At 38.9% G+C, this 25,429-nt stretch overlaps 1 protein-coding gene across 4 annotated transcripts in view; it reads left to right on the top strand.

The window, feature by feature from the left end:
* PRKAG2 (protein kinase AMP-activated non-catalytic subunit gamma 2) overlaps positions 1-25,429 on the top strand; it is a 231,013-nt gene that overhangs the window by 190,034 nt on the left and 15,550 nt on the right. For all 4 annotated transcript variants that reach the window (XM_050915876.1, XM_050915877.1, XM_050915878.1 and 1 more), the window contains 3 exons: positions 6,496-6,605; positions 21,774-21,855; positions 23,383-23,441. In XM_050915876.1, coding sequence (XP_050771833.1) covers positions 6,496-6,605; positions 21,774-21,855; positions 23,383-23,441 — 251 coding nt within the window. The remainder of the gene's footprint in view (positions 1-6,495; positions 6,606-21,773; positions 21,856-23,382; positions 23,442-25,429) is intronic.

Genomic DNA, 25,429 nt, shown 5'->3' on the forward strand with positions numbered 1-25,429 from the left:
CCTTTTATCCACCATGTGAACTGGCTGAGGAGAGATGGTTATGCTAATAGTAGTCAAGCTGAAGAGTCTAGTGTTGGGTGCTGGGACTGCTTAGCTCCTGCTGCTGTAAGAAAACGCTAAGCTTTTAAAGTTGCACGGTTTCCCAGACTGATTCTGATTAAAGATCAGGGGGGATGGTGGAATTATTGTGTATATATGTGGTTTCTGTCTTCCTCTAAGTTGTTCACCTAGCTAGACAGTTAGCTGAGTATATTTTTTACATGCTGCTACCAGCTGTTTTTTTCCTTGCATTTTAAAGGGCTTTTGAAATTTGGCAGTTAACTTCATAGTAAACTTAGAAACGTTAGTTATGGGCCTAAACAACTGTTTGTATAAGAAGGGTTCTTTGTGTTCTTCAAATGTTTGCGAATTACTAGAGCTACCAGCTTTCAATCTAACCATGAGAAGCAGGGGTGCTATAGAGAGCTGCAGCAGCATGATTGTGGTGTGTGGTGGAATTAACCCTTTAAAGCAGATGAGAGAAAACAGTCTCTGTGGAACCCTATGTCTTCCTTTCAAATGCTCCTGGAACCACAGACTAAACTTGAAATGTGACTGGATACCAGTGCGGAAATACAAGGAGCATAATGTAGCTATAATATAAAGTATAATAGGAAAGGTCATGATTTTGTATTGTTGAAATTAGGAAGCATGTATGGTCCAGGATCTTGTTGTTGCGCCAACCCTGTATGAATATAGCACAGAAATACAGCCTGTGGTTTGCAGTAAACACTTCTGAGGAACTTTCTATAGGCTTTTATGTCACAGTATTTGAAAGCTTTTCAATATGTGTTGACCATATGTGTTACTGCATGTTCCTGTTCTCCATCTGCAGGCGCTTCTTTTTTTCTCTTCTTTTTCTTCTTTTGAAGGCCTTGAAATTCTGAGGGGAAAGCTACAGTAGAAAAGCGCCCTGCATGGTGGCAAAGGTATGAGTGGAACTGAAGGCATCTGTTCAGTAGATCTGTGAGAAAATGGCTTCAGTAATGCTGCAGAAGTTTCCCTTTCATTTAGGAGCAGTATTCAGATGATAGTTCTACCTTAGAGCTCTCTAAATAGACAATTATACTTAGTACCAAGTCCCACTGCAATCTCTGAGTCAGTATTGCTGAATAGTTAATCTGTTTAAAAAAAAAAAAGCTGTGATGTTGTTGTAAATAATATTTACTGCCTGAAATAAAAAAGTTAAAGCATGTCTCATGTTACAGTGAAGGGTGGGAGAAAGGACGGGAGTAAAAATCATTTGGTCTTAAGTGAATAAGATTGGGGAATAGAGTGGCAGAAATACAAATAGATTGATCTTCCACTCTTTAAAGGATCTCTGCCTGTAGGAATAAATAAAATGCCGATGCAGAGAGAGAGAATTTACTCTGTAAAAGGCTGTATGACGGGGCTCTCCGCTTCAGGTGTTAAACTGTCAAAAAGTCTTGGAACCTTTCAGGTAACTTCTGTTTGTGCTCTATTAAAAATTGCAGAAAACAGCACTGGGGATTTGGATTTTTTTTTTTTTTTTTTTTCCTTCACCTATGACTTAGGGAGAGCGGGTGCACGTGGAGAATGTCCACTTGCAAAATAACTTTCAGGTGAATCTTCAAGGAATAAACTTTCATGAGTGAACACCCACATGGAAATACACGTTCAATTACTTAGTGGACTCTTCCTCTCCCCTGATCCTGCTCTAGATTAAGATGACTCCTGCTGGGAATCTGCTTTGTCTGTGAGCCAACGAACTTCTAGATCATGAGCTGTAGAAAGCTGATGTTTGGCTGGAGGCAGTGTCCTAAGTCTTGGACTAGACCTAAGCGAAGGTCCAGCAAATGTACTCCATAAGGCTTGTCTGCAACTGCCTTTGCCATGCCAGGGCAATCATAATCGTCTAGCGCCTTTACATCTTCCTACTCCTTGCAAGAGTTGTTGCAGAAGCAATAGGAGAAAGGTATACATCGGGCATCTGACCAAGGGAGAAGGAATACAATTGACAGGAATGTCAAGGACAGACGGTGCTTAGCACAGTTGCAACTCCAGCTTCCGAGGAGGAGGAGGACTTGCTTAGGAAGTCCCTGATCTAAGAAGCTGGGCTGTAGCATGTAGTCCTTCTCTGTGGCCCATCAGTGTGACACAGCTTAGGACATCTTAAGCATTAAATTAGCGTAACTGGGGCTTCTGCAAATGAGGCTTCTTATGCAAATCTAATTTTGGATACCTCAGTGACTTCCTCAAGCAGGAGCAGAGATTTTGTCACCTCTTGTTCATGTAGTACACCATTGTCATATCAACATCTGAATATATTACTGACTTTATGGTGAAAGAATGGCCAGTATATATTCATAGGTTCTGCATGTTGGGCGAATGATCTCCTATGCAGATCAGAGCTGACATGCAGAGACGGAGTGAGATTTTTAAGTCAAGCTGAAAGGCATCTGTTCTTGTCCATCCAAAGGGAATACTGCTTTGCAGGTACTCGATAAGACTGCAGAAGCTTAATAGTAGCCAGAAAGGATGAGCATTTATCAGAAAAACAAATAAGACTGGAACTAGAAAATAAATAGGTAATAAAGTAGAAATATCCTAATGGAGATTAGGCTGTTTATATTTGATTATTTGTATTTGCAGCTTAGTGGTGGTTGGATACAACCAAAAGCAGTAAGTTTGTCCTCTGGAACATGAGAGGAACTGTAAAGAAGACTATGCCCTGTTCACTTGTGCTGTTTAGGAAAGAGGGGTGTGAGTACACCCCTGAGATGTTGTTGTGGTTTAACCCCAGCTGGCAGCTAAACACTACGCAGCCACTCACTCCCCCCACCCAGTGGGATGGGGGAGAGAATTGGGGGGGGGGAAAAAAGGGGTAAAACTTGTGGGTTGAGAGTTTAATAGGACAGAAAAGGAAGAAGATGATGATGATGATGATAATAAAGTTACAATAATAAAAGAATTAGAATATACAAAACAAGTGAGGCACAATGCAATTGCTCACCACTCGCCAACCAATGCCCAGTTAGTTCCCAAGCAACGATCCGCCCCTTCCGGCCAACTGCCTCCAGTTTATATACTGGGCATGATGTCATATGGTATGGAATATTCCTTCGGCCAGTTGGGGTCAGCTGTCCTGGCGGTGCCCCCTCCCAAGTTCTTGTGCCCCTCCAGCCTTCTTGCTGGCTGGGCACGAGAAGCTGAAAACTCCTTGCCTTAGTATAAACACTACTTAGCAACAACTAAAAACATCAGTGTGTTAGCAACATTATTCTCATACTACATCCAAAACACAACATTATACCAGCTACTAGGAAGAAAATTAACTCTATCCCAGCCAAAAGCAGGACAGATATGCTAAGCCTTCAGCTTGAGAGACCTTTTCTCCTTTGAGCAGCTGTATATACATAATGCACATACAATACCTGTACAAAGAATTAGGCTACAGCATCTGTTTAGTAATCCCAAGTAGTTGAAGGTGTTAGAAGGTCTTAAATATCCTTTCCAACAGACGCTTGGATGAAGTCATGTAGGACATACAAGTTAAATCAGTGCTGCTTATGTTTTGCATGTTTACTTAGTAACTAGTAAAGCAGTGCATTATACTTATTTATAGTATAAGGATCTTCTGTAGAAATAAACTTCAGTTCCAGGTGTACAATTGGATCCTTGTTCAGATCCTGCTAGACTTTCTTAGCTATTTATATGGGTGTTAAACAGTGCTCACAGATAGCTATCTCATGCTTCTGAATTTTTTTAGTTGTAACTTCCCAGTGTCAGTTTGGGAAGCAGTTGCTTTGTGGTGCCTCCTCTGAGTTGGAAGACAACATAGGGTGAGATAGCACCTAACTAATCCCATGCACCCTAAGTGGGTGAGGATTGTTGAGGTCCAGCTGAAATTATGTTTGGAGAGTGGGAGTGTATGGTAAGTGAGAGGAGGGTTTATAGGCACACCTTCACTGTGCTGATCAGTACAGAGTTCTTAACTGTGGCTGCTATTAACAGCCTTACCTGATTAAATCTGGCAACATGTCCTGCTTCACAGTTACTGTGCTTGCTATTGTGATACATTAAATTTGCATAATTGTTGGTAAGTTGGCAAGACTGTATTGAGCAATGATGTGCTCTGCTAAGAGTGTAAATTTTTTCAGATAAAAATAGTTGGTTGTTTTGTAGTTTGTCAACTATTTCAGGTGTTCCTATGCTTGTTTCTACCTGTAGTATACTTAATTGTATATAAAGTCACATTGTTAAGGCTACAGACTCAATAGGAAGTACAGATTCGGAATTAGAGTAGTAACTTCCCTGGGTACATATGCTTGTAGTAGTTTCTGGGTACTTGGTGAAGGTTTTGGAGAACCTGTGTTTCAGTCAGTGTGGGGAATAGACTTGGTCTGCAGGTGATTCAGAACTATTGGACCAATTGCTGCAGCAATTGGAATGTATCTAATGAAAGAGGCAGGGGACTAAAATTGGAAGAAATTAGTTTTGTCCTGTTCTGTAGGCTGACTGTTGTAGTTTTTGTAGTGCTGGGGAAAAGACATGACAGTGCAGTGTCTCTCTAATGGTTACTGATCATGTTAGTAGCCAGTCTTATTTACTGGTGATTTGACTTACGATTTCAAGTGCAGGTCTCATTGTGTACTGTCCCATGGAAAAAGTTGAGATTAAAGTAAATAAGGACTCTGATACTGCACAGAGGGACCGCATTTATCGTTGTAGAAGCAACCTTAACTTCCTGAAGACCAGAGTTCTCAGTATGTCATCTAAATGTTCTTATAATATTGTTTTTAATGCTTAGTGTCTCGTCTCCTCCCCACTTCTAGTTTGTGTATTTAAAAAAACAACAACAACACAAAACCAAAAAACCCAACAAAAAAACCCAGCAACTCTATCACGGGGTCATTAAATTCATTTCGTACAGACAGTAGCTGTTTATGCTATTGCAGAAGTTAGAGGATGATAAGATGTTAGTATATTATGGAGTTATATAAAGGTTTCTCTGTTCCAAACTACGCTTTTTAACCTCTTGTATACGTGCCCTTGATGAGTCAGTACCAGTTCCCCTTTGGGATCATCTCATAAAGGTTGCTTCCCACCAGCATTGTCCAAGTCTGTCTGCCTAGTCCTTTCCCTATCAGTTTGCTCACATGGTTTCCTAATCTCTTATCAATTTTTCCTACCTCCTGCTATTTTCAGTTCTGATCCTGACCTTTATAGGAATATAAATCCAACAAATTATTTTCTTTTTTTCTTCTGCTTTCTCCCAGTTGGACACTCTCTTCTGTGTTCCTATGGAATTTCTATTTCACATTGCTTGCGTTTCAGTGGAGAAAAGGCTTTTTTTTTTTCCTTTTTTTTTTTTTTTTTTGAGAGTAATGAGAGTTGGAGATGAAAGACTTGCTTAGTATGTGGAAGAGACTGCCTGTATCCTAGAGCAGCCACTTGCAGGAGAGGTCCAGCTTTGATTCTGTAGAATTGGACTAAAGACGCTGTGCTGAGCCACTCTGTGGAAGTGACAAATAATTTGTCCAGTGCTAGATGATTGATTTTGAGCAAATCTCGCAAACAAGGATTTTGAGTTTTTTAGCTTTCTAATGTGAAGTTCTTCAGTGATCAGTAGGTATTTCAAGGTTGTTTTGTTTTCTTTTTTTCTCCACTCTTCAGAAGTTTAACATATGACCAAGTTTCTGTGCATTATTACAGGATCTAAAGGGTGCATATCTGGTGGAGGGGTTAACCTTTACCAAGTTCTAGGTACCTGCTGTAAAGAATGGAGGGCCAAACTGCTTTTAAAAAAAAAAAGTTAACATACTTGAGCAGATCTGAAGAATGTATGCATATGCATCTAAACTCTGACAAAGGCAACGTAAATTTAAGTCAATATGGACTGGATTGCATGTCCTTGCTACAGACATGCCACACTAAAACCATTCCAGCCAAGTAGATCCTATTTTTATAAATAAAGTGTTGGATTCGTGATGCTGTATGTGAAGTAGCCTGAAGAGAATGGAACTGATTACGTAATTTGCCTGCTGCCTCTTTAGAAAATACAAAATTACTATATGAAAAGTGGACTGGACAGAGATGAGATTGGAGAAATACTAATTTAAGGAGCTTGAGTTAGTCAAGCCTGACACTACTTAAGTTTCAAACTGGCTTCCTCTGTACATAATTAGAGTTCAGATGCATATTTCAATAGTTTGCTGTTAGAAAAACAAGATTTTTGAAATATAACTCTTCAGTACAGAAGTCGTTTCTTATAAAGGAAGAACAATGCATTTCGTCTTTGTTCTATTTAATTTGAAAAGATGAATCTGAAATGCAAAGGGTAAAACTACGACTATCTGTCCAGATCTGGAAGTGTGAATTTGAGTTTTGCTTTAGGGTTGTCCTTCTGCAGTGGTGTTCAGTTGATTTGGCATGTTTTTTACTTTTTTTTTTTAAGGTTACTTAAATAAAACAACATAATGTTTTTACTTACAGCACTTGAAGAATCGGAAAGTGACATTTATGTGCGATTCATGAGGTCACACAAGTGTTATGACATTGTTCCAACAAGCTCTAAGCTTGTTGTTTTCGACACTACGCTACAAGTGAGTATTCTCCTTTGTCTGCCTTTGCTTGCAGTTCATTTTTTTTAAATGAGTGTTTCCTGAGTGTTAAATGAAATTTGATCTCTTGAAGAAAAATTATTCCATGATGCGGTGCTTTGACTGTACAAAACCATATTGTTTCAGCTGTATCTTTCATGTTATACTAGAGGAGGAGCTGGGGGAAGACTTTCTAGCAGAACAGAAAGAGAGGATATAATTTGTTTTGCAGTTGGAATCACTATCTAAAAAACTTTCAAACGAGCCCAAACTTATATTGGCTTCTTCATGGGTATCAAAATTTATGTAAAGACATTTTATGTAAAGATCCCTGTGCAACAGCTAAAGAGTATCCAGGTGTTTTTAGCCTGTTCCCACTACATTGGTAAGACAATTTAGGACTAAAATGGATGGCTTAATTATGCAAATTATTACATTCTCCAGAAAATTTTTGTTTTCAGTGTCTCATTTTGCTTTTAATCAGTAAATCATCTGCTAGACTGTTGGCTCTGTCTGAAGAGTTTGCTTGCCAAAAGAAGGCATTAGCTGCCTGCTATAGAAACAGACTAATCTGTTCTGCAGTGTGGTAGAAAGCTGTGGCTTTCTTTTTGTTTCCAGGATTTTGCAATTGGTGTTTTTTGGCTTGCTTTGGGTTTTGTTTGTTTCGGTGCATTTTTCCTTTTAAAGATGCTCCAATTCTGGCTTAACTGAGCCCATTAAGTAATTTTGGTCTGGAATGTACTGCTCAATTAGACTTCAGCTTTCCACAGTCAGAGGCAACCATATAATAGATACTTAGTCCCAAAATGTTCACAGAACCATCTTGCGTATCAGATAATTGTATATAATGCTAGATTGAGTGCTATAATCTGAAAGGTGGAAAGCCTACATTGCACAAGAAGGCAAAGTAATGGGGTGGATCAAGAGCACTGCACACGTATTAGTCTACTTGTACAATGACCAAGAGCATCCTTCTTGAGTTCTGCAGCATGGCTAAAAGCACTGGAGCTTCAGTTACTGCTTAGTACAAAAAAAGCAACTTTGTAACTTCAGCACTGGACTTTTTCGATTATCCAGGCATCTCCCTAGTGAGGGAGTTTCCTTCATCCCTTGATTATCTAGACTCTGAGCACACTGAGGCTTCACTGTGTTGCCTCTGATACCTTGGCTGAGTCCTTAAAGGTAAGTATCCTATCCAGTACTAGTATTATGTTAAAACTTGAGCAGGGCTGTGGTTAAGATTCTGCCCATGTGTCACAGGACCTCCTGCTGCTAACTGGTCTGGTAGCCAAGAAGGCAATGCGGAATGTAACAGTTGGTCACCAGTGTCTCATGTCGGATTATTTCCTCCTTTACCCAGAAAGCCAGATTTTACTGGAAACTTTTTATCCTTAAGCACCTTGGTATCAATGGAACAGTCACTTTTATTTCCCTGGAGTTCTTCCATGTGCTTTACTGGACACTGGATTTTGAGGTGAAAAGACACCTGATCTGTGATTAGAGATGGAAAAAGGTAGCCTGTAGTCTTAGGGGAAGAGCTTTCAAGCACACAGACATCAGTCCGACAGAGTTTAAATGTTCACATTGTTGATTTTCTTTGTATATTCCACTTCTTGAATGTTTTGATGTAGTCTTTCAACTGCATCTGCTCTTGCATTTCACCAGTCACATGGACTCTGATTGTGCAAGCACTATGAGCTCTAATGAAGAGTATCTGTTACATTTAGATATAATATTAATGAACATTTTGCCACATTCCTTTTCAGAGGTTTCTTTCTCTGTGTCTCAGAAGCTTGCTTCTTCAGGAGGTTGATTGTGTTGACTTTTTCACTGTCTCAGAGGGAAAAAGTTCTGCAGTTTTTCCTTTCTTCTGCCCAAAAGAGAGAATGACTGTCAACTCTGGACTAAAGAATTCAGACTCATTTGACCTCAAAGGTCAAATTTGGGATGGTAGTGTTTACTGTCACTTTTTCAGGTCTTCTCAAAGACTGTTAGCTTCCTTTTGATTCCAGGGGATATTTATTCTTATACTATGAGATAATGTGTTGGGAGTTGGTACCTGCAGCTTGTTGGCATGACACACAACCTGTTGAGTTCTCAGCTGTCAGCGGTCACCTGGGTCAAAGGGTTGAGCTTGGTCACTGTTGCAATTGGAAAGGTGAATTTTCTTTGTTCCATGAACCAATTAATCTTGGGGCCATTGGGGCAGGTCACCCATTCTTTTTGGATTCCCCAGATCTCTTGATGAATTACATAAAATCATGCCAGATACCAGTTTTCATTGCTGGAGCTGTGTTGAGATAATGCTATTAACGTAAAGAAGTTAGAGTTTCATCGCCAATTGGTGAGCTAGTGTGAGGTAATATGTGGAGAAGCAGAGTGCAAGTGAATGAACCTTGTGAATTTTCACCATAAAGGAAAACAGATAACTTAATGGTAATGGGAAAACTTTCACCAACACTCCACCAAAATCCCTATCTTATTTGGGATCCCTAATGGTGGTCAAGGATTACAACCGGAAAAGAGCAAGGCATGCCTTGGTCTGTGATCATGGGGTCATATTCTCAGTCTGCTTCTCCAGGTATTTGAAAGCAGTGGTGGTAGGAGTCTGTAGTTGACAAACATGGACCATATCTTGAACATGGATTACTGGTGAGGAGCTTTTTTTCTCCAAACCGCATTTTAATTTATGAAGTCATAATATTGTTGTAAAGCAGTAGTCCTCTTCCAGCATTGGCACTGTCTTCCAACTTCACAGGTTTCGCAAAACTAGTAAATTACAGGGTTATGTAAGAAAACATTAAACAAGTTGATCTGAATGCTCATCCTGGGCTACACTGCTAGGAAGTCTTCTAAATACTTCTCTTCAGTATTTCCCTTTGTAGTTCTTTACCTAGCACCTTGTATTAATGTTCCACGTTCAGTATCTTCAAAACACATTGTATTTCTTCGGCTTGATCAGTGTGGCTGGTGCACATACATGTGTCTGGAATATAAAAATTGAATAGCTTTTTTTTAAACAGCTGAATAAGTACATGGGGAGAATGTACTTAATAAGGATAGTCAAACAAAAACTTCTAAAATGTTCTTTGTGTTTTAATTTTTTATATATAAATGACTTATTTTCCAGTACTTCAAGACTTTGTATGAGTTCTTATTTTGAAAACGTAGTACGCAGCTTTGTGAAACATTCAGTGTCCATGAATCCTCTCAAACTGAGAGGATTTTGCAGATATTTGTCTTTCCTGGATCTGTTTCACCCCTACCCACATCAGTGTTTCTCCTAATTTAAAAAAAAAACAAAACAAAAAGCCTGGTGCCTTGAAAAAGTTCTCCAAAGATTTGAATTCAGGTTTTTAATGATGCTAGAGCTAAAACAAAATATATAAGGGCTCACTTTTTGCCTCCCTTAGTATAACCTAGTAGCAATCAATGGAAGAAGAAGGAAAAATGGAGCTGCGTTGTGTTCTAATGGCATCCTTTGAAAGATTCTGCCGGTGGATTTTTATCTGACTACAGTATCCCGTCTCCCTCTACTGGTCAGCAATCACAGCACGCATCACATGTTTCTACCCTGGAAAATTATTCGTAAGATGCTGTGGAAAGTATTCTAAAACTGTTGTTAGCTGTGGGAAAACTGGAGATGTTGACTTATATAATGTGGCACAAGTCATACCACTGAAGCAGCATCTGTTCATAAAAGTAAATGTTTAGTCTCAATGTCTTTGAGGGATTTAGTGTAAAGATTTGTAAGGAATCTTGTTTTAACCCTGAATAAGAAGGAGATGGTAAGGTGCCATTACATTGGAAACAGAAAGAAGGCCTTAAATAGCAAAAGTAGTAGCTAATAGAGAGTAGGAATGGGCTGACAGTCTCTTCAGTCCTGCTTATTTGTCGGTCAGAAGGCACGGGGGCCTTTTGATTCCAGCAGCTACCAAACATCTTGCTGCTTCTAGTGCTGGCACACCAGTCTGGTCTTGCGTGTCAAGAATACACCTGTGCAACTGGCACCTACGCTTAGCTATTGTGAAAGCAGTGGTATATCTCATGCACTTCTGTTAGGCATCAGATCATATGGTAACGGAGAACTGTGCTGTGCTTCAACTGGAGAATGTGCCACTTGGCACAGACTTGAGCAACATCTGTACTAAATAAATAAAATGTAATGAGCCAAGGTCTGTTTACCTGCCTGAGGCCAACTGGCACAGCTCAGTTTGCCTTAGTATAGCTTAGCTTATATTTCCCCCAGAACAGACTATCTGCATCTAGTCTGCCTACCTGAAATGGTCCCTAGCCTGTACTGAACCCTGAGAAGTGGCAGATACTGTCTGGAGAGTGCTAGCTGGCACAGTTCTCTTGATTTAGACTGACAGTGGACTGTTCTTTTACCCTTTTAGTTCACTAATACAGATGTAGCTGGTAAGTGTTTGCTCCTCATAAATATTTACAGAATCAGATTGAACTCCACTTCAGTGCTGTGGCTTTCCCCTGCCTGTGACCCATGAATACTCCTTGTTCGTGACAAGCTTCGGCCTTTTGTTTTTCCCAGAGAAGATGCTATCTTTGCTTGACGCACATTAAAGAAACTTCTTAAAGTCTGATCTGACCAGGAAGGGAGTCAAGAGACAATTAGGTGTTATGAGCTATCTTGTGAAGTTTGGAAATTTGACTCTGTGGATGGTGGGGAAACTGGGCAAGTTGCAACAGTGTGCAGCTCACAATGTGTAAGCTGTCTTTCTAATCTCTCGCACATCTCCCAAGATGCAAACAATAGGAGAACAAACACTTCACAGCCCCTTTGAGGGGGTTAGGAGGGTTGTCCCCTGAAGCGCTACTCTGTGAATGAGCCTTCACTCATTGTTCTTCTTCATTCTAATTATTCAATAAATGGATCTGGGTTATCTTTATAATAGACTCCAGGAAATCACTGAGCTGAATGCAGATTTACTGGTTACCAGCTTGTGTCTTCAGCATAGTATTTGAGTACTCTACAAGTGTTAATGCATTTAATGTGGCAATGGTCTGGGGAAATAAGGTGACATCCAGATCTGCCTTTACTTTCTGTTTGTTGGTTTTAACTTGTATCAGGTACACACAGTGACACAGCAACCTGATCTTTTCTTTTCCTTTGAAACTGATATTGTTTTATTTCCTTTGAAGGAAAATAGGAATTTTAGTAATTCCTGTATTAAATTCAAATGTCAACAAAATATAGCACTTTGTTCACATTCTATCAGTGAAGATTACTTTTGTCTAACTAGCATCCTCTACTAATGTGATTTCAGTTTTTTCTTGTTACTGCATATGTTTAACTTTGTGATGTTTTCTTTAGAGACCAATGCATTTCCCCCCCCCATCCTGAACTCTATTTGAATTTTTAAAGGAAATGGCTCTTACCTAGCTTATAGCAGTCTCTGAAGCTTAACTCTCTAAGCTTACTTAAGGCCAGATTTTTGTCTGACCTTCAAACAAAGTTATTAATTTGTTTTGACTTTGTCCAGCCTACATAAAGATGGGAAGGATTAGCTTATTTTGTAGGGCAGCTCAATTAACCCTCCAAGAGGAGTGTAAAAGGTAAGTATAAGACAGGGACTTCCCTGTTCCGTATCAAGCAGCAATCTGCAGGCCCAAGAAGGGTATGTTACAAATGTAGTGGCTGTGTCTTGTGAAGTTTGTATAAGCTCTCGTGGGGTGAAAAGCTCTATCTAACCTTTAGCTAAATGATATTCTTACCTGTTAAAAGTAAATTTATGTTTTAATACTAAAACATATGTAGCTCTTGCTCACCATGACCTTGAAGCTGTTTTTAAAGTATTTGTCCAGCACTTCTTCATAAACTAATAAAAATCATGTTTATGTGGAAACAGTCATCAAAATAAGCTTTCAGAATCCTAAAGACTCTTTCCTTTTATATCCTGAAGAAATCTTGGACAATTGTGTGACTTGAAGGTTAGATTATTTAACCTTTCTGTTTAATGAAATTATCTAAGTTGGTAGTGGACCACATGTTGTTATCACTAATGTAGGCTTTTGTCAATAACTGTCACACACTAGTAAGAGCTCAAATACTTATTTTTCTACCACAAAACTAGAAAAATATTTGGAACAACCTTCTGGAAACTTCTTTAGTGGTTTAACAAGCTGGGAGTAAATATAACTTCTAACTTCTGCAGAGCATGCAATGGATTCCACATTAGAAGAGTGGAAGAGGATTTGTATTTCTCTTCCTTGTGCTGACTCTATTCAGTAAATGGATTTATTATTCTTGTTCCCTCCAGGTCATTCTTGACTAGGGTGTTGCCTCTCTCCAAGGTAATGAGATAGACCAGGCTTCCAGGAAGAATGCTCTAGAATCTTTTGCTTCCAGAAACACACAGCAGACTCTGGGTCTGCTGTCACAACAGAGTTCTCACAGCTTTACAAAAGGATTGACTGTCTGTTCCTTAATTGGATTTGAGGTTTTTCCTTGTCGAAGTTGCTAAATTTTAAACTAATATACTGTCTGCATTTCTGAGGAGTGTGAACACCCCTCCTTGCTTACCCATCCCGCAGAACTGTAAGAGAATAATGTGATTTAGTTTCTAACTGGCATGTGGGCTGAGGCAGTTAAGCAGGCCACATAAAAGCTCCCTTCATTGAGATCAGGCTGGAATCAGTAGCATAATATGGGAAGACTCTTGTGTTTTTTCGGAGCGGCTCCTGTTGCTTGTACACAACAAGCATAGGAACTTAATTCCTGCAGCTCTCAAAACCAGTAGGAAGCATTCGTTCCTGGATCTTGGAGGAAGATAATATGAATTCATTGTACCAATTAAGCAGAAATTTCTTGGTCTACATAGGGTGTAGGTAAGGTGTTTGTGCTTGGCTGAGTGACAGCTGTGCATTATTCTTCTTGCCTTCCCCGCCCCACCACCACTTTTTCTGGTAAGATCTTAATCTGTGAAAGAATTTCTGTACCCTTCCCAATGCAGCTGGTCCCAGTGGCTCTGCCTACGAGGCTTACCTAATGTCTTACTCTTAGCTCATTGTGGCATGAAATCTAGCAGCAGAAATTCTGGGTTGAAGTGATATCCCCCCCCCCCCGAAAACAGAGCTGTGCTTTTTTTTTTTTTTTTTTTTTTTTACTAGAGTACTTAGGCTCCCCTCAAACAGCAGGTGGAAGTAGGTATCAGCAGAGTACTTTATTGAGATGGAATAACAGAGTTGGTTGTAATCATGGACCAGCGGCTATCTAGAAGAGGTCCTGATTAAATCAACACGTGTGGTGTTAGAGGGAGAAGGAGAGCCTTTAACTGATGGCTGCAATATGGGCATATTGACATAGTGTATCAGTTGAGGTCTCGGTTTGGTGTCTTCAGTTGGCTTGGGACCTTTTCATGTGGATGTTGTGTGCGGAAGACTTCTACGTGTGGACATAGTACCTGCTCTCTGGGGAGAAATCTAGAACGTGTGCCTGCATACTATAACTTGAGGATAAGACACTATCTGTTATTTCTGGGGTTTGGCTTGGGTCTGAAGAGTATTACTCCATCAGCTCTTAAATTTTACTAAGCACTCTACGGCCATTAGTAGTACATCATCTAACAGGAGTGTTCCCTTTCCATCTCCTGTGAACGGAGAGGAGAACTGAATTTTGATCTGGTTTCATGTAAGCTTTCCAAAATTCAACATGAGCTAGAGGAGCTGCTTGTGGATCTTTGTTGGCTGGGGTTTTTCAGATGTTAGAGCAAACATAGCCTCTCAGTTAATAACAGGTTTGTCCAATTTTTCTCTACTTCACTTGAGGGTGTGATAAGGTAAAGGAGGAAATTCTTCTCTTCAAGACCTGCTTGGCCCTCATCCTAGGCAAAAGTCTTTATTGTTGAGTCCTTAAGTAGCCTTTTTTTAAAGGCATAGTCCTTCAGGGAGGAAATGCTTCTACCAAATTCATAGACCAAAGAAGAGAGTGGAAAAGAAATTTGGATGCAACAGTCATCACGCTGAGATGGTTGGTTGTAGTCTTGCATACTGATTAAGTCCCTTCAGACAAGCCAATTTATAAAAACACTGAACTGTATATATGCACTACAAAAGAGGTTTTTAACTTTTCAAAACAGCTCCTTTACAGGACTGTAGTTTTCTGTAACTTAAAAAGATGTCTGGATTGGACATTACAGCTTTATTTGAAGGGGAAAAAAAAAAAAAGGAATTGCAAGTTAATATCTTTCCCAATGTTTTGTTGGCCACTTTTGGGGAAACATAAAGACAAAGCAGTTAATGATCCCCTAAAAAAGAGAGCAATTCCTTTGAGAACTTTAACTGTTTTGTGATAGCAGGTGTCATCCTGTCACGGTTTAACCCCAGCTGGCATCCCTCATGACAAGTTAGGAGAAGTGTTTTTCAGTTTCCTCTTGACCACTTGGAAAGCTGATGTGGAGATTCTCTGGAAAATTGGTCCACCTCCCTGAGATTTCTTTGCTTCAGATCTTGCATTTGGGAAGAATTACCTTCTCCTCAGTTGAAGGTGTTTAAATGTTATTGCCATCTGGGTGTGAATTGCTTCAAAGCAAAAGTGCGTGACGTATTTGGAGAATATTTAGCTTGTACTGCTTTTGTATTATCAAGGTGATGATCATGGGATCTGGGGATGAATGCTGGAGTCCTTGATTCCAATATAGTTCACAAAAATTTTCAGGCCATAGAAATAAATCCTTCGAAGATGATGCTGACAGTGTGGAAGACGAGGGTTGCCCAAAGAGCTTTCTGTGGCAAAGTTGTATTTTCAACTTAGTATTGTGTTTTTTCTATGTTCCCAAATACTGTATCGCAAGCCACTGTTCAGGTGAAAATTGGGTGGTTAGCCTTCTCCAGTGGACTGGATTGCATTACCTGGGATCCAAAGACTTTCAGTAGAAGCTGAGAGTGAATAAGGGGGAAAAAGACAGTGTGAGCACCTCCAGTCATTGTTGAAGAGTATTTTTCAGGTAAGAAAAGATTATAGCTTGCTGGACCTGAGAGTGGGCTTGCACCCTATTTGACACTGTGTTAGTATGACTCAAGTGGTTAGTTACCTTGTTTTGCCTCTTCGCTGGCTGCATTGTAAAACAAGTACACAAAACCAGGGATGAATTCCTTGTATGAGATCTGCCTTACAGCCTCTGGTACAGAAGCAGCACTACCTGAAATCCTAGTGATGCGAGGGAGTAGCAAGGGAGACATGTTATAAACCTGTCTTATTGCAGCTAGATCATCAGGCTTGCCTCACCCTCGTACACAGTAGTTGGGACTCTTCATTTTTATTTTTTTATTTTTTTTCTCCCCTCTCTTGGAGATCAGCCAAGATTTGGGCAGCCAGAGAGCTTGCCATGCTACTTGAAGAAATATTGTCCTGTTTATGTTGGGCTAGAAACTGTTGCCCCATTCCTCACATTTTCACATCAAAAGCATTTGAGAGTCAGTCAGCTCATAAACACATTTAGACCAAGGGAGTAAAGTGTCGGTTGCCCAGTTTTTATGCAGTAGAAAGGTCACAGCAGAGGCCTGATGGTTTTCCTGTTACAACAAAGACCAGTTGTACTACTCTTGGTCTTCTTACTTGGTAAGAACTACTGAAATGCAAGTGTTTAGCCTCTAAGAGAGAAGTCTCGGGGTAACTTTTTCTTGTGCCTTCTTACTTTAACAGTGAGAACAAAAACTGTATTCTAGAGCGACTGTCATATTTGCTCGTATGGTGAAGATATATATGCTGTTATCCCTTGAAAATGAAAAACTTTTTCCCCTTTACAAGGGACCCATTGAGAAGGCACTCCATAGAAGGCTTTGCTGTTTCATACTTAGAGCATGTGAGTATATGGGTATATGAGTTTAACCTTCTACGATACTTCTTCAGCTGTTCTTATCCAATTTGCTAAGACTGAATGCCTTCCTCTTGCAAATTTCTTTCAACTACATGTCAAACTTTGTATTTTGCTATGCTAGGAAGGGTTGTTGTTTCTCAGGGATTACCTGAAAGATTTGGTTTTGATACTGTGGTCCACATGTGAATGTTCTGAGGCGTGTGTTCCCTCCAAGTTTTGTAGCCCTTAAAAATCATCACGAGAGAAGACTGGGAATTTGTCAACTTATCCAGTGAAAATGATGATGAATGTTCTAACTCACCTTTGAGCATCCATCCATCAGGAATCAGAGATGATAAAAGTGTCAAGGATCAGCTGGATCTGATGCTGCTTTTATGGGAGCTCTGTGCCAAAAAATAAAGACAGGAGCTTCTTCCTTTCTATTCTGAGCTGATAAAATAGACATTTCTTGGGGTTACGTTACGGGCTTTTCAGGCAAGTAAAGCTAATGTCCTGGTGTTGGTTTATACAGTGAAAGATGAGGCAAGAGAGGTACACATTTATCATCTTACCCTTGGATGGCAGCCATACCACAAAAGTTCTGGCAGATCTTTTAACACTGTCCACACTACTGCGTCATCCTCTTGCTTGGTACTGGCATATCTGAAGCTGTTCCATAACTATGTTTCTTATTTCTGTTACCTTCCAACTTTTCCAAGTCCACTTTGGCATTGAGACAATGGTGCTGAGTTGCGTGTCTTTCAGCACAGTAGCATTATCTACTCAGCACTGACCCTTTAGCACCAGGAACTGACAGCTCTTCTCTCTCAACATCGTGTCAAGGACAAGAACCTTTTTGCAAGGCAAATGAAACAAGTGATTGGAACAGCAGCAGTCACCCTCCTTACCTTATGGGACAGTCCTGGAAGACCAGTTTGAAACCCACTGGTCACTTATGCATATAGTTACAGTTTTCATAACATAGTGTTAGGTAAAACAAGATAAAAGTGTGTGTGTACACACACTGAATTTTTGTAAACAAGCTCATCCTCAGTTTTTCTTTCAGATGCTTCCCTCGTTCACAGATGTTTACTTGAGAGAGCATTTCCACAAGGGCTTGTAAGATTACTGGTCTGGTATATCATAATGAGGAGTGTCCCTTTTGGTATTTCCCGTCAGTGAGGAAAAACTTTTTCTGTAGTCTGGTGAAATCTTCTGTCTGCTACCACTGCTTCTGGTGTCACTGCCCGGTAATCAAGCTATTTTGGAGCTCACTAACCATAAGGGACAAAATTTTCCGAATATTCTGCTACCTGAAAAACAGGACTTCCTACGCATTGGTCTAACTCAGTCTTTCTTGGTAATGACTTACATTGGAAGAGGCTACATCATCCTTAAGACTTACAGTGGAAATATTTGAATTGTCTGCAGAAGTGATGACTTCCAGAAGTCCTGTCTAACCTAAATTAGTCTGTTCTTTTATTCAGCATATTCACGGTCGGTGTAATGAGTTCCTGTAGTAAGAAAAGCTTGGTTCTGTTCTGCTCACTGTAGTGTAATAGCACCTATTGTTGAGCTGATCTATGATACATGTAGGATTTCAGTCGCTGTGTTCCTTTGCTATAATATGACCCTTCTACTTAAGGGGCAGAATGTTGGAGAAGACAAGTAGTCACATAAAGTGGGATTCCTCATCTAATTGTAAATGTCTAGACACCTTATAGTCAGTGAGAGGGGAAACAGCATCTGTGGCATACAACTTAATCTCTGTCTAGGGCTGGTGAGTCATGCTACAGAAATGACTGTTTCCCCCGGTTGGCTATGAAGAGATGCAGTGAATATGCAAGGTCAGCATATATGTCAGAACAACCTCTAAATCTGGGTAGATAAATCCCATTTTTAATGGTTCGTTGTGTTTGTTAGGACCACTACATGGTTAATAAGAACAAAAGTGCTTTGCTTTAAAGAATGTTTGTACATGGTGTTGAACAGCAACAGTCTATGGGATCTGGCTAATGAACAATGGTTTTGTGAAGGTCAGGCCAGTCCAACATCAAGATCAGAGAAAGAGCAACGCTGGTGGGGTTGAGAATTAACAACACTGTTGGAGGCCCAAAGATGGGACATGGCAGAGATCTTCAAAGGCTACAAACTATATATAATCTGAAAAGAAGGTCCTTGTGGGTATTTTCTGCATGAACATCACTGAAACATCTAAATGTGCTGGACGGAAGCCCAGCTCCACACCCCAGTGCTTTGGCTGGCCATCAAGCAGTACTTTGGGCAACTGAAATTGGTAAACCACAGAAACTAAAGGAAAGTGTGAGTGGATGAGTGTATGTTTGTGCTTGCAAGCAGTTTTAGCAAATAAGAATGAAGTTGGTTTTTTGCTTTGTAATTACCTTACTTAAATAAGAGACAAGTATTAACATTAAGAACTGATGGCATTGTTATTTTATTTAAAAGGTAACTGTATAACACCTTTTCTCCTATAAAACTGAAGAAAACAACAGGGATGTCACTTAAGCTGTGGTCTAGGAGGACAGCCCAGAGGGATGAGTTTAAGTATTTCTTTACTAAATTCTGGTGATTTATTACATCAAATGTTTAATATCCTAATACCCAAGCTGAACTTACTGTCTTTTATGAAGGATTTAAGTCTGAGCTATCTCAGTAGCTGTATCTGTTCAGCAGCCCTCAGTTTTTCCAAAATCTGTCTTTTAAAGCTAGACAAGATGGCATCTAACTGAAGATTCTTGAGATTCTTGGAGACAGATAACTTGCAAATAAATCAAACAGAATCAGGGCAAGAACTAATCATTTGAGGAAACTTTCTTTTCCTTCTGGATTGTCTACAAGCTCAGCTTCTCTGTCTTTGGAATTGTCTCTCGAGGTATCATTTCTGAATCTAAAATAATACCTCAATTTTACCATGTCGCCTATCTGAACATTGTGCTAGGTGGTGTTCTGTGCTGCTACTGTGTCTGAGAAAGAAGTAGTAGCAAGAATTTGGAGGTTGCCTGAAGTCCTATACTTGGCTCTCCACATCTTTTCTGCTGTGGGCATGTTTCTTTTCCAGGTTATCAATTACAGAGTTTGTAAACTTGCTTGAGGAGTTTTGTTGCATGATTACTACCTGGAAGAAAGCTATTTTCCCCCTGGCTTTAATAGATTAGCTGTTACCTTCTTGCTCTGATACAGCTTGACCATCTTACTCTTGTGGAAGACTTGGGACCTAAGTTGATAATGACCCTTAATTCATGTGATAGCTATTATTATGGAAAGATATCAAAGCTGAAGGCTCTCGGTTTCAGGCAGTTTGAGTGTACTTTCCTCTTTTTTGATGAAGAATGCTTAGAACTTATTTTGCCCCAAGGTGGAGTTAGTCTGTGTGAACTCACTTCTGTCTCATACCTGCTCCCCAAATAGCTCACTGCTGTTAGCTTTTGCTGCATTAACTGCAAGTGTGATACTGTTATGTGGGAACAGTTCGTCTGTCTGTCTGTCTTTGTGGTTTCAGTCTTCTTTATGAGTTAGTACGCTCCTTTGGTGGATTTGGTAACGTTTTACCTGACTCCTTGTGTCAGTGAGGTGGCTAAATACCTCTGGGACCGTTCTGTTTAACCATTTTCTAGATATACACTATGTGGTGTGTATCTTACAGTCTTATTTGTGGCCCTGAGTATTTTTTTCCCTATATGGCTTCTTCAGTTTCAATGCAGTTTAGGGGTGGTGGTTGTTAAGCAGATCATTATTCCTGTTCATTGATGGTATGGCAGAAGCATCTGTAAAGTCAGGAGGCAGCTTTGAGGACTGTCATCTGCTGAGGTCAGGAGGGTAACTTTGCTTCTCATGGTCAGAGAGAAGGTAGTTGGGCTGCATAGAGGTAGCAAGAAATATGGATCACTTTCAGAAGTCTAATCTTAGATCAGAGTTCACGTACAGTAGGATAACACCATGTATTTGAAATATTCACTGCAAATTACTGAAGTGTAGACAGAGGTGATGTGTTCTGGTGCAGAGTAGAAGTGTTACTAACTTCTAGAAATTTAAACTGCTACATTATAACACTAAGTAGAGTCTAAATGGAGGTTCTGTCAAATATCATATGACACTGGCTATCATATGGATGGCTTTGCAAACTTTTCCAAGAAGGTTGTAGCTAACAATGGCAGACTTTTTTTTCTTTTTCTTCTTCTGTACCTACATTTTTGTTTGCCCCTACTTTTTTGGATGCTGATTCCATTGACTGTGAAGCCCTTTTATTCCTGAATCTGTTGTGGAGAGGAGCCCCTTGGCACATAATTTAAAGCAGACACTTAAGATACCATTGTGTAATCGTGGTCTGTTCAGATTGCAATCATCAAGCAATTGCAATTGCTACATCTGTGTTAGTTGGACCGAGGACCAATTTCATGGATGTAAAGATATAGATTGGCTATGTCCTAGTTTTGTGCCAGGTCAGGACCTGGACAAGAACCATCACTTCTGTAGCGTGTTTTCCATGTGAAGACTATTTAGGGGTGTGGGCAGGACAGGAATGATAACATGCTCAAGCATATCACCAAGAGATCAGGATTTTGAGGTGCACTGGAGCCTGACGGCTTCATGCTTCAGAGAACTAGTGTTCACAGGGATGTTTTTCTTTTCTTTTGAGAATGACACTATAATCTTAAAACCTCCGATTCAGAAATTGGGGAGGGTTAATTTGTTAAAAAATGAAAGGATTTGGTTACATTTCTTTAGCAGCAAAACCAGCTAGCTAGTCCTTTTAAATCATAACTTAGTCATATTTAAAATAATCAAACATTCCCTTTTAATTTGTATAAATCATGAGTCTAAAAGCTGGCGAGGAAATGAGACTTTTTTTATTGTTTCAGTCTTTTTTTTTTTATACAACTCTTGCTATAGTGAACATTAACTAGAATATAGCACAATGTTCAAATGTTAAGCTATATCCGTAAATTGGACACTTGTGATAATTATGTTCATTACAGATTTATTCAATGTCATGGTTTGGGAGGGTATAACTTTTATGGATAATATCAAACGGGAATAAATTTGAGGTTAGCGAGCGTACCTTTTCAGCTGTATCAGCTTACTTCAGAGGCTTTCACATAGAATATTCACATAAAACAAAAACAGATCTGGTTTTGTTAAGCTTTTTTCTAAGATTTTTAACCATTTTAGAAGTAAAAGGCTTAAGGTTTTTGTTTGGTGTGTGTGGTTTTTGTTCTGTTTTGAATACCAGCTACCTGTTTATACTGCATTTTTTCCTGGTAACTGGGGAAACCCTTTTGTTGGTGTCTGGTGTTTTAAGAGCAAAGATTTGTTTAGTTGTTCATTCTTTTTGCAGGTAAAGAAAGCCTTTTTTGCCTTGGTGGCAAATGGTGTGAGAGCAGCTCCACTGTGGGAGAGTAAAAAACAGAGTTTTGTAGGTAAGTAGTTCTAACATTATTCAGGATTACTTGAATTTCCAGGGTGCTTTACTGTTGCAGAAGGTGGTCTGGGGCTAGCCGTTGTCTAACATCCTAGAGAGACACTGGCAAAGAAGGGTTTCTTTTTCCTCCTTCTGAGGAGTGAAATGTTGCTAGCTTTCATAGTGTTGCTGTGCTTTGAGAATCATGATGATTCTTTTAGGTCCTGACCTTCTGAAATTTGGTCTCTAATATGTGCGTTTCACTGTGTATTTAAAAATAAAGGTAATGGTCACAAAAAGGAAATTTGAAAATAGGAACTACAAAAAGAAGAATTTAATGTTACAGTATCCTAATATACATGCAATACAAGCATCTTTCTCTGCACATTCTCAGTAAGGTGCACTGAGAGATATTTAAATACCAGAACTAATGTTAAAAGCTACCGATATGTCCCATATTGGGAGAAAAACGTGAGATCTATGTGTTGCTTTTTTAAAAGTCATGTAATTAATTGCCACAACTATAATCTTCCAAAATTAGATCTCTGTTGCAGTTAGAAAACAGGGTCATAGTGGCTGTTACAAATATTATTACTTGACCTCAACGTAGATTGAGGATCCTTGGAAATGAATGGTAGATACTTTATAAAGCATTTGTTAAAACATTTTAAATCGAAGAGGGAAGGAGCAGTAGTTTCATGCAATACATCATAGGAATGCTGCGTGTCTTTTATATTTCATTTCACTTTCTGTCTGTAACTAAGCTCTAGTGATTTAAAGCTGACCTCCGGATTAATTTTTCCCTTCCCTATTTCTTAGTTTCTTCAGTTTAGATGTAAGAGTAGTAAACAGTGGAGCAATTACATCTTCTCAAATTTAGAGCTTGAAAGCTCAAAAAAGATTAATGTTTTCAGGTAACTAAACTAATCATCAATACTATATTACATAGTTTGGTGTTGGTGGTTAAAATGTATACACTATGGATGTACTATCTTTTTTTTTTTGAAGTCACATTTCAATACAGACATTTAGGATTACTGTGGAAATGATTGAATGAAGTTCTTTAATAAGTAGTATTCAAGAAAATGGATTATACTATTCCTTCATTTGAGTCAGAGTCTGCCTGACTTGGCAAGTACAGAATGAGAATGTGTCTTACTCGAAAAGCAAATGAAAGGCAAGGATGGATCCCCAGCCTTTAAAGATGTTCTAAACCCGCTCTTTTCTTTCCATGCTTTTGGGGATGGATGCAGTCTGCATTCAAGGTTTTCTTTGAGTTAGATTGAAAGAAGAGGAGAAGCACATAGGTTATCATTTTGAATATTAATTCAGACGTGTGTTTTTATTCTGAAGTATTGTATCGATGTGAAAGTGAATATACATAGGTTTGGAATTTCACTGTTGATTAATGCAATACAAATAGCATGTAACATGGATTTAATGTTTATTAAATTACGTATTGTGAATATAAATAGAGAAAATAGCTGGAAGTTCTATATGTTAACTATATATCTGAAGAACTTTTTTTATATATCACTTGTTACAGGAATGTTAACAATTACAGATTTCATTAACATACTGCATAGATACTATAAGTCTCCAATGGTAAGTATGATGTTAAGCTATACTTTTATCATTTGCCATACAGAACAGAGACTGAAATATCAAACTGAAAGATTGATGAGCATTATTTAAGTCTTTGGAAGCTTAGATATGTCATGGGTATACTTACTGCGGGGTTTTTTTTGAAAGAAAAGATGGCTTTGTGAGCAAGGTCATAGAATGGGTATCTGGATACCTGGGTTCAGTTCCCAGCTTTAGCCATGAAGATCCTATGAGCTTGGGCAGGTAACGTGATCTGTCTGCTTCAGCTATACATGTATAAACATGAGGAGTTTCCTTAATGAGTACTACCATTTATTATGTTTTGTGTGGTGCTTACTGTAATGATAGCCTTCGTTTTGGATACGAGGCTCCACTTAGTGTTGCAACTAATGAATAATGCATTTGGGAGGAAGGACCTGGCTTAATATACTTACTAAAAACTAGATGTGATATAAAAAGTATGAAGGAAAATACTTGATTAATGATCACTGTATTTATTTGTGTTCAGGTTGTTTCAAAGCACATATTTCAGTAGTAATCAGAGCTCTATATAAACGGCGAATATCAACCAGAAAGCATTTGGGGAGGATGTCTTTAAGTTACATGAAAAAGTTCATTGTATTTAAAAATCAAGTATGTAGCTGTGCGTGGTTCACATGTTTATATCATCATCTTTGTCTCATAACTATGATAGAGCTATTCCGAAAGGAGTATGAGGAGTTAAGCAGAATGCTAGCTTACAGAGGCTTGGATGCATTAAAAGGTTACTCTGTTCTTGGAGTGATGGTGCAGAACAAACAAGTTAAACTAGTTAAATATATGCAAATATTTTAGTTACATGGCTGAGTTGCACAATCAGTTGGAGATCTGTTGACTTCAATTAACTGTAATTTAAAATTCCCATTGGCAGTCAGTTGATGAAATTCTCTAGCTTTCATGTTCATACAAACATTTACATCCCTTTCTTGTTCCTGTCAAATCACAATTCCCCCTCTACCAATTAAAACATACGTACTATGTTTTACTAGCTAAAAAATCAAGAATGGTTGGATGAAGCAGACATCTGATGTATTAGGCTTCTCAAAGCTCATGTTAATTTTTAAAATTTATAGTGAAATTCTTGTCAGATGCCAATAGTGTGGTGCACTGTCCTTTCTTCTTGCTAAAGAATTTTTTTTTCCCCCTGAGGAATTACAAGGGGTTGGGGGAGAAGCAAAGGAAAAATTTCCTTTGGAAAAAAAAATTTCCTTTCCTAAGGAAAAAAACCTTAAAATGGTTTCCATATTGTAATGACCCTCGACCTCAATACTACCAATTTTTCCATGTAAGTTTACCTGAGGTCTGACTGTTGTCACTCCTGTTTACATTGTCTAACATCCTATTCCATAGGTTGTGCTTAAAATGGAAGCAGTAAGGAGGAATAGCTGAGAAGTGACAACGTTTGACTTAAGTGATTGATGCAGTCTTCTATTTAAAAAAAAAAAAAAATCCATCAGGGAATGCTCTAGTCTTAATAGGTAAAATTATGCTCAAAATATAATTCTTAAGTATTTTAGTAATTCTTTCTAAATGCATCACAACACACACAATGTGAAGCATGTTGCTGTTCATGTACTAGGTAATATCTTTAAATGATTGATGAGGAACATCCAGGTAGTTTCTCCCTATAGTGTGGTCCAAGAACTAGGTTTAGCCTCATCTCATCAGCATCTAAAGCGGTCTCCTATTCTTCTGATCACTTCAGTAGATCTTCTGAACTGCACTCCACTGTCTTAACTGCCTCTTTGGTCAAGTGCCCTAAAAGGTTATTTAACTTACTTATGTAGGTACCTTTTATGTCAGCCAAAAATGGTATATTTGAGCAGTCCAATTATAGTATATCAATTTAACATTCCCTTATACTCTTCAAAGGATGCTAATTCCAGAGAGTAATCCAAGTGTAGTTTCCTTTAGCTCAAAGATAAATGTAGTAGCCTTTGTGGAGACTT

Source organism: Gymnogyps californianus, chromosome 2 (assembly GCF_018139145.2).
Source record: "Gymnogyps californianus isolate 813 chromosome 2, ASM1813914v2, whole genome shotgun sequence".
Classification (NCBI taxonomy): domain Eukaryota; kingdom Metazoa; phylum Chordata; class Aves; order Accipitriformes; family Cathartidae; genus Gymnogyps; species Gymnogyps californianus.